The sequence below is a fragment of the Nanorana parkeri genome, unplaced genomic scaffold, assembly GCF_000935625.1.
Source record: "Nanorana parkeri isolate BGI_ZX_2015 unplaced genomic scaffold, ASM93562v1 scaffold330, whole genome shotgun sequence".
Classification (NCBI taxonomy): domain Eukaryota; kingdom Metazoa; phylum Chordata; class Amphibia; order Anura; family Dicroglossidae; genus Nanorana; species Nanorana parkeri.
Window position 1 is genome coordinate 94,561 of NW_017306598.1, and position 10,234 is coordinate 104,794.

Genomic DNA, 10,234 nt, shown 5'->3' on the forward strand with positions numbered 1-10,234 from the left:
TGAAAAGAAAAACATATCTGAAGAATACTGCTTATAATAATGCTGATAATTTTATTCCAAATCAAAACAATGCAAATTTTTTTTTTTTTTTTTTACACAAAAAGTTTTACAAAAAAATCAATGTACAATCAACAATGTACAATCAAGAGGAAGAAAAAATAAACCTGAAATGCTGTATAAAGTTAGTTAAAATGTGTTTATTAGGGGTAGAAGGCATTTCTATAGCTTGGCATTGACATGAATGGCAACAAATGGATCTTCATCTGAACTTTTAATTACAAAATTGGCCAAACTGTTCTCGCTTACACTGATCTGTTTACCAGTGCAAACGTTACCTTCTTTCTGACCAGAAATGATGTCACAGTATTTGCCAGGTGAAAGTCCAGTGTAAAGAGTAACGTCCATATCCCTGAAATGAAAATACCAAATACATTTTAAATACAATTTAAAAAAACCCACATACCTATGCCTACTAAGTAAAAAATAATAAGAAATACAAATAAAAAAAGTGACGAAGTAAAAAAAATTATAAAACAATCTATAATATAAAAGTAAAAGATGAGATAAATTAAAAAAAGTAAACAAATTAAAAAAATAAAGTTATAAAAAAGTAAAAAATAAACAACAACAAAAAATTAAAACCAACCCTGCCACCCCCTCCATCTGGTTGCTATTCTCCACTAGGGGGGGTTTGGCGGGGAGGGGGCACATTAAGGAACCCAGCAGAAAGAGTAAATCCTGCCCTGCGCCTACTTAAACAATTCAAGAAAACAACAGGGTTTTCCAGAATCAAGGTGATCACTATGGGGCTGTAAAATGTTTTCAACTCTTACTGTTATCTCAGAATTTTAAAAACAAGTAAATGCAGTCCACTTCGAGCCTGCATGGAAAATGCATGGAAGCTAAAAAAAAAAATTACATTATATTGCGGGTATAAACACCCCTCAAACTCCCCTTTATTGCAGGCCCCTCAAACTGGCATAGCATATTTTCAGGTATTTAGTACAGTTATACAATACAAATACCAGTCTAGCCTAGCAGATTATGGGACCTTTAGTATGGTAGGGGACAAAGCTCATTAAGCTCATTCTAATGCATCAGTGGCACTGTCACCCTTCTGAGAGATGCTGTCTACAGATGAATGTGCTGGCCTTATTATTTCTACTGCCCAGCATGTCTACACGTGCCCTATGAAACACCTAGATTTTCTTGATTGACAGCTGTTCCAGGATCTGGACAGTGTGCTTTGCAGCATTTAGGATGTTGCATTTTCCAGACTCCTCTAGCTTTAGGGAAACTCCTAACAGCAATTAGAACTTTTTTATTACATATTGCACAAAAGCGACAAAGTTCTGCAGCTCATCTCCACCCAGAGTCCTTGCTATGCATACAAGAGACAAGCATCACTAAATACAATAAATCATTTTTTATTTACAAAATGTTGTCACACTGGCATTACTGTATGCCCTCCTTGCACTCTGCTTATTTTGTTGCCTTAGCCTTTCCATCTGTTTTAAAGGGTTGGCATGAATAATTACTCACCAATTGTCATTGTTGAACACAATAAAGCCAGCTCTTCCACGTCCAAAAGCAATTTGATTGTTTCCATTATCCCACCAGTTAATAAGAGCTTGACCATTAACAACATTACGGAAGATGACCATGTTCCTGCAGAAATGGAGGAGATTTGCTACATTACTGCCAGGTTCTTTCAGGTTCTCCATCCAATGCCTTGGTAAGAGAAAGGCTCTTCTAAACTGTATAGAACCTTAGGCTATTTGGGTGCCTTTATTTTTAATTCTGTTCTCCAAAATTTCATTTATCTTTATTTCCGATTAGCACCTAGTTGGCAGTTCTGGCTACACAGTGAGGCTGATTTACTAAAAGTGCATAGCATGTACACTTTGTAAAGAGAAAATTCACTTAGTTTAGTGAATACAAATTCAGGAGAGAAACACTGCTGTGTCTTTTTTTCTTTATTCTGACACGAGCAATGTCAGAATAGAAAAAAAATAAAAGAATGTTCCCATTGAAAAGCATTGGGACATTACTATTGGCTATTTCAATTTGCAATAGCCAATAGTAAACTAGCATTGTACCCGCCCTCTGCTGATGGACCTGATGGGGAACTGCAGCAGAGGGCGGGTACAACGCTCGTGTCAGAATAAAGAAAAAAAGACACAGCAGTGTTTCTCTCCTTGGCGGCCGGGAGCAGGAGACTCCCCGGGCCGCCAGGGAGAGTTAGCTGTTTGGAGATCAGTGTCCCTGGTTAGCAACCAGGGACGCTGATCTCTCTGAAAGTGGCCGGAGCCAGCCGTAAGATAACGGCTGGCTCCACCCAGCTGTCAGAAGTAGGCTGTCGGCCGGCCACTGGCCGGCCGCTCGGCCAGCTTCGGCTTTCAGCACGGCTCAGTCGAGCCAATGCATATGCGTTCGGCTCGGCTGAGTCGCTCGGCCATGATCGGGAGCTGTACGGGCTATAGTGAATAGCCCGTACAGCACCCCTTCGGTTCTACTGAACCGAAGGGGTCCTGAGGCCGAAGCAACGGCTTCGAAGGATCGGCCGGGGGCCGAAGGATCGGTCCTGGGGCCGAAGGATCGGCCGAAGCTAGGCCAGATCCTTCCGCAGCTTTGTGAATAGACCCCATAGTGTACCTTAGAGGAAATATAGTGACAAATGGGATAAACTGCATAATAACTAAGAAAATTACACCCCCCCTGGAAGTTCCGTTTTTACATACACATGTACCAGTGTCTTAGTTCTACTAGATGTTGTGGGTGAATGACCACATCTGATGCTGTAGTTATGCTCCACTGTGTTGGCTAAATTATATAAAAAAATTAACTGAACTTTAGCTTTAACTGCTACATAGCATCATTCACACTCGGGGTCAATTTAATGACTCTTGCAGCCTTGCAGCAGTGTGTCTTTTTGATTCAGTTCCTTTAATGTGGATTTAGTTCTCCTGCACACTTCCATGTTGCCACATTCCAAAAGGGATACCAGCTTTCAATTTTCAAGTAATAGTATGTTTTGCATAGTAACAAAAAACAGTATTGGATCATCCGTAAGATTTCTGTACTTTCAGGGCAATTTCCATCCCACACAAGCCTTCTCTTGATTAAAAACTAAATTAGCAGCTAGATATATATATTTTGATTGCCAACATTTATTTTTCACTAATTGTTAAGCCTGCGTGGTACAGGTTTATAAACTTTATATTCTAAAGGTCAATGCATCTCTGAATGCAAATATAGTAACTTACTTTATCTGACGCCACCTGTGTTCACAAACCCAGCCACTGCCACAAGTTGTATCTTCATTAATTGTGACAGCCATGGTTGACCCATTATTGTAGCTTGGAGGTCCAACCCAATCATTAACATCCTGCAGATAAACAGCATCATCATTTTAGGGTAATTGTTTATTACTTATGGACCTAGTTTTAACATCTTTGCGAGGGAGATTAAAAAACACAACTGTTCTGATAGCCAGCTGTATCTTCTCTTCCATTTCCATAGCTATACTGGGTAACAACTTTTCTTTAGTTTGGATGAATCAGTTTGATATACTTTGTTTTAAAATGGCTCTCAATGTTTTGGGATCTCTGTAGTAGACACTTGCACCAGTTAATCAAGTGATAACACAAACTGGCTTATAGTCAAAAAAATGTCTTCACATAAGTGAGTTCTATTTACCTTTAGGAATAAGACTGAGATTGGCTGATAGATAATGGAAGAACTACATTTTTATAAAGAATGTGGATGAAATGGATACAGTGCATACAAAAATCCAGCTTTTTTGTGTATTCTATTTTCAGATGGAGAAGTGGGTGAACTGCATTTGAGATGTATATATTCAAATGATAAAAGGTTTACCTTTCCATTTACAAAGTTCCTTGGCCAGCGAAAACTTGACATGATTTGTGTAAATCCATAAGGATGTGCCAACATGAACCCAACTGCCATTTTGTGTAAGCTGATTTCCGGAAAAGAAATAGTTATTAAAATTGTGTTTTGGGCATCTAATAAAAATAAAGCATCTATCAAGATAGAACATCAGTTTTGTAAATATTTATATTCATGTATTAGGAACAGTTACCTTTTGATGTCATGACAGGCATCGTAAAAAGAAGCATACAGTTTAGATAACTGTTGATTGTAGATTTGGTGGGATTACTAGTATAAGTTTAAAAGCTTTGTAGAATGGATCCACATTACAAAGCCTTGGTGCTAGACAAGTGTCCTGCTTGTTGCCTTTCAAGTAAAAGTTGTGAGCTGTCCTGGTCAGTTGTTTTTTCTGCCAATTCAGTTAGCAGATGTAGGTGTAGGTTTTGTCTCACCATGTCTAATTTAATATTTGTAGAATGGATGGGTCTATTTTATGTACCTCAATGCAAGACTGATATCCCTGTTCTATTTGGGCAAGAGAAGTCTTCCTTTCCTCTTTAACCACTTGAAGACCAGGTACTTACACCCCCTTTCTGGCCAGGCCATTTTTCAGTCTTTAGCGCTGCAGTACTTTGACTGACATTTATTCCATCATGCAATGCTGTACTGAAATTAATTTTATACAATTTTTTGGGGTCAGATAGAGCTTTCCTTTGGAAGTATTTATTCACCACTGGGGTTTTTATTTTTTACCATAGTAAGGAAAAATTACTGAAAATTTTGCAAAAAAAAAATGCTTTTTTTACATTATGTTAAGAAACAATTATTCTTATCCATTTTTTTGGTAAAATATAAAAGATGGGGTCACATCAGGTAAATAGCTACCAAAACTGTCAGGCCTTAAAATTGCGTGCACCTGCGAAATCGTAAATAGCTACCATACCCAAAATTGACCATAGGCCACACTTTAAAAGCATTTACCGCTCATCAGTGATTGATGGCCCTAAATTGTTTACTCTCACTGCAATGTTCACGGTGATATGTAACATGTGCGGCGTAGTGGGTGCACTCATTGTTTTAGCACGTATGCGCACCCGACGCATGTTTGCACGCGTGTATGTATGGGTGGAGACTTTAAAAAAAAAATTGTGTTTTTTAAATTCTTTTTCATGTGTGACTTTTTTCTTTTTTGCTATTTTTTTTCACTTAACGTTATTGTTATCACATAGGGGCTAAGAAACCCTCTGTGATAGCAAAGAGATGTGACAGGTCCTCTTTATGGAGACATCCGGGGTCTCTAAGACCTCTTAATGTCACCCAGAGATCTGCTTCATCAGCTTCTCTCCAGCTTCTGAAGCCGGAGAGTGACACAAGAATGTGGAAGTGATGTAATATACATCACTTCCGCATTCTGACACCGGAGAGGTGATCGGAGGGAGATCATGTACTGATCTCCCTCTAATCTTGTCACAGAACTACCATGCTGGTCTCGAGCTTACACCGTGCACAGCGGAGCTCGGGACCAGCGGAGCAAAGGGCGATCTGACGGGGACCAGCGGACAGGGGGGGTTGCACGAACGGCACCTTATAAAGCTCTATATCCAGCGGTTCGCTTGCATGTAAACAGGCATTGCTGCCTGTTTTTAAGTTCGGGCAGTTTCCCGCTCGTGTGCGAGTGGGCAGGGCCAACAGACCAGGAGGCTCCCGGCCGGCCGTTTTTCAGGGCCGGGAGGAGGTTAAGGCAGGAGACTAATTGGATGAGTTTCCCACAGAAGAATGTGGGAGGTATCTGGGTTTTAGTTATGTGCAATGTATTCTTGAAGGTATGTTTGAAAGGCTAAGCAGGTGGAGGGATTGGCCAATAAGGAGTCGTTGCATGGTCTGATCAAGGGACAGAGCATATGTGAGAATAAGACAAGCACCAAAAAAGGGGTTTAAACAAAGATGTGATTGATCCTGGCAAAGACATTGTGAATAAAAGCTATATTCTTGTTTGTTGGGGTTTGGTTTACAAGCATGTCCCTATAGTCTTTAGAGAAATGCAGATGAACTGGAGAGCCTGTGGTTATATATGTGGATGCATAGTTTGAAACTATAGTTATCTTGGTATCTTGCTGTAGGCTAGTAAAGAGTGAGTATGGGGGGTTCACATAGACTATCACCCACAAGCAACTGTTTTTTTTTTTTTACATGTGGTGTGATGTAATTACATTCATCCCAGATTGAAATTACCCTTGCTGGAATACTTAAAGATGCAGCAAGTTTTTTTTTTCATTATTATTAACCTAACAAACATGGTTGTAAATTTAGTCTTGGGCACTGTAAGCTAATAAACTCCACATAATTAAAGAACATACCATGTGTACTGTGTATATAGCATGTACCCTAGACATTAACAAGTATGCTTTACCGAGCATCCCAGAAGGTAAGTATGGAGGCTCCTCCAGCACCATGTCCTCTCTGGTTGTCATGGTTATCAACAAACACCAAGGCTCTGTCACTCTGCATGAATCCCCAGCCTTCTCCCCAGTTCCTGTATGACAAAAAAGTTGTACATGAAAACATCTTATAAGAAATGCTTTCTGTGCACTTAGTTTCCTACCCCAAGCTTACTTCAAATAAGACATCTTTTCTCCATTCAATTTGCGGATGACATTTCCAAGTTTGGCCCCGTATTTGAACTCTGTGACACGTCCAATGCCAATGTATTCATTTACAGAAAGAGCTTCTCCACCCAGATCAATTACCTGCAAGATAACCATTTTAGTTTCCAGACCAGATCCAGCTCAAATAAATTTCTATTTTCACACTCAAGCAATACAAGACATGGTGAAAATGCTTACAGAGGACCTTTCATGAGAAAAACATATTGCCTATCTGGTAGTTCCGCTGCCCCTTCCCTAGTGTAACTATGGGTTTAAAAAAGGAGCACATTCTTGTGATAAGGGGTCATCAGCCTTCCCAGGAGGATGCAGTGAGGCTTGTTGATATCACCTCTACAAATGGACTAGAAACCTTGGTTTAAAAGGTAAGGATAATTTTTGCTAATTATTTTTTTAAATGCCTACTGATTTTGCATGGGAGAAATGGTGGGCTACAGACAGACAGTAGTTTATTGTTCCTGAAATGTCTGCTTTAAATTTCAAATGCTAAGAGCATCCCTTCCATCTCCATTCCAAAAAGAACACTACATGAAATACTGCATTTGATTCGATTTTTCACTATAGTCATACACCAGTTTCAAGCATGACTTTTAATATATCTAATTTTTTTATGGAACACACATTGGAAGATGCACAAAAGATTCAGTTCTTTAGCAATGTTGCATGTCTAATCCCCTGACTCTTCTGTCAGTTAATCTTCTATATGAAAAAGATAAGACTTCCATGAAGGAATGTGTGCACCCAACACAGCAATGGGAAATAATACTGATTCACAGAAGTAGAGTTGTAAGTCCTATGTTTGCAATATGGTGCACCTTACCTTTAGTTTGCTTTCTTTAAAGCTGAACTCCTACCAGACACAAGACAAAGGATTGCAGTTCTGTATTCATTAGTAAATTAATAAATATATATTTGTGTAACTGCTGTAAGTACCTCACTATGACTTGGTATGGGACTTTTGCAATCCTATATACAGCAATGCTGAGCCTGAAAGGGTAAGGGGCAGACATGGGAGAAAATTGGGTATGCTGCATGCAAAATGTTTTAAGAAAATGCTGATAGAAGGAGAGTACAGCAAGCAGAGGAATGACCTCTGTCTCCTACTGCTCCTTCACTGTCCAATTAGCAGGCTGGTGGTACCTAAGGACACCACTGTATCCTTTGAACAGTCTATAACTGAAAAAGTGGTGTCATTCTTCTTGTAGTTTGTTATGGCCAGGCTGTGTAAAGCTCAGAACTGGATAAACAGAAATACAAGTATTTTGGAAGGGAAAAAACAGCTTTCATGTGCATTTCATCTGCGTACTTAGCCATTTGCCTTAGATTAAAATTTAACATATGTGGTGTTTCAAATGTCCATGATATGTAGCACTACAGTCAATTTTGCAAATCCAAAATGATCCAAAAGCATAAAAATGTTTTACAACCTGATCTATTCATTGTTTTCAAGCTAATCTTCTAACCCCATACTTCCACAAAGCAATAACTATTTTCTGGTACTTGGTACCTTGGTACCAGTACTAAATGAAGCACTACACAAGAGATGAACAAGTGCCAGGAGCTCGGTAGCTAATGTGCAAAAAAAAGTAGTAAAGCTGGCACTAACAAACAGATTCCCTGGCTTCTTAAACTGAAGCTGCCATGACAGATATATTGTAGTGGTCCCTTCCGACTTAACAGGTACTTCCAACTTAGCTGGCTGAACAGTTCTGGTTCAGTAATTAAAAGGAATGCGAATGGAGGATGACGATCTTTACAGTGGCACTAAACTCAGAAGTAAAATCTTAAAAATGTATTTAAGTACCTTAACTATGAACAAGCATGTATCTTATTAGTGCATCACTCAGCTGTAGAAACTCAAATTATCTTTGAATTTGTGCCAATACTGTCCTTCCTTCTAGAGGGTGACAACTTTTGCTCCTAATGGTTCCTGTGTGTGTTCGAAAGTAGCCACCGCTCCAAGCTCACTCCTGTGATTGACTACAATCTCATGTATAGTTTTCTAATTTGTATTGAGATTGTGGTCCATCACAGGAGTGAGCTTGGAGAGGTGGTTACTTTACAATACACACAGGGACGATGAGGAACAAAAGTAGTCACCCTCCAGAAGGAAGGACAGTGTCAGTAACAATTCATAGATGATTTCAGGATCTACAGCTGAGTGATACACAAATAGGATACATTTTTGTTAATAGTTAAGGTACGTGAATGCATTTTTAAGATTTAACCCCTGAGTTTGGTGTCACTTTAAAGATTTGGCACAATATGGCATTGGCAGCACCCATAGTTCTTTAACAGCACGTGTTCCAACTGTTTTTTTATATGTGTGTTTTATTATAATAGATACATTTGCAACTGGTAGAGCACAACAGTGTTTTCCGCTAAACATACTTCCTGGTAGATAAAAGGCTGTGTGCCATTGTGGAACCATCTAGTGTTCAAGTCGTTCAGTTTCCTGTTAACTGCCAGAATATCTCCAGGCCACATATGCTTAGCTGCATCCACCCTGAAGCCAGCTACTCCAATGTCAATAAGAACATTCAAATAATCCGCAATCTTCGATTGAACATATTCTTTTTCCAGTGCTAGGTCCAGGAGACTCACCAGCTGACAGTCTCTCACCTATGTGTATGCAAGATTGTGAAGAGATATTTATGTTTATTGTGATTAATGCTGTAAAGTAAGTATTTAAGAAAAATGTAAAAAAATATATATAATGTCACACACACACAGCCAGTCAATTTAACTGTAATGGTAGGAGGTTTAAATGTACAAGTTGTAAGTTATTGACCAAGATCTAACATAAAGCAAAATCAACTTTCTCGTGTTTATTGTATTACTATTAATTTTAGTTAAAATCAAAAATGATATTAAAATCCTGCAGAAACTGCATATAGTATTAAATCATTATGTTATATCAAATCTACTATAAAAAGGTACATTTGGAGAAAAACAAAATATTTTATCTGTCAAGCATGGTGCTAGAGCTTCTGGGTTGTGTGGCAAACAATAGCACAATAAACATTTACAGGGTTTTCACTAAAGGGTGAAGAGTTTGGAGAAGGCAGGAGAAGTGAACAATCTAGGACAACATAGCTCAATTGGAACATGAGCTAATTTGGAGAATTTTTCCAAATCAGCTATTTTGGTCTAGATTGATCACTTTTCCTGCCTTCTCCAAACTCTTCACCCTTTTGTGAATAACCCTGCTAAAGTATGGTTTCTGGCAATGCTCAACAAAAAAGTGAAAGCTCCAAGGTAAGAGTAGTTGGATATTCTAACAAGAAAATGATCAAATACACACCTCAAAATCAACCATGAACTACTTCTAGAAAAAAAGATCGGAGGATGGAGGCTCGGATTCTTGCAAAAGGGAAGAAGTACTAACCGACAAGTTGTTCAAGCTTGATTGCAACAAGTTTTCTTGTTTTAAAAAGGAGAACTACGGGGCAAACTTACCCATAGTTCCCTTCAAGGTCACAGGACGACATATACTTATGTTCCCTGGTGTATTGCCCACTATATGCTGAGAGCACAAAGCTGCACCACAGCTGGGGTGGATCAACAATATTGTCGAGATCCACCCCGCTGGCTGATTGAGAGCTGGCTCTGCCTCTCTAGAGGCAGAGCCAGCTGTGACCACCCCCCCCCCCCCCCCACACCCACACTCGCCAGTCAGG

The 10,234-nt window shown here is 39.2% G+C and overlaps 1 protein-coding gene across 1 annotated transcript in view; it reads right to left on the reverse strand.

The window, feature by feature from the left end:
• Nucleotides 1-217: 217 nt before the first annotated feature.
• The window catches only part of LOC108788519 (pancreatic alpha-amylase-like), a 20,060-nt gene continuing 10,043 nt past the window's right edge, over nucleotides 218-10,234 (reverse strand). The window contains exons 4-10 of the mRNA XM_018558293.1: nucleotides 8,946-9,176; nucleotides 6,505-6,638; nucleotides 6,302-6,424; nucleotides 3,880-3,979; nucleotides 3,267-3,388; nucleotides 1,543-1,668; nucleotides 218-409 (exon numbers count right to left, since the gene is read on the reverse strand). Coding sequence (XP_018413795.1) covers nucleotides 220-409; nucleotides 1,543-1,668; nucleotides 3,267-3,388; nucleotides 3,880-3,979; nucleotides 6,302-6,424; nucleotides 6,505-6,638; nucleotides 8,946-9,176 — 1,026 coding nt within the window. The 3' untranslated portion in view covers nucleotides 218-219. The remainder of the gene's footprint in view (nucleotides 410-1,542; nucleotides 1,669-3,266; nucleotides 3,389-3,879; nucleotides 3,980-6,301; nucleotides 6,425-6,504; nucleotides 6,639-8,945; nucleotides 9,177-10,234) is intronic.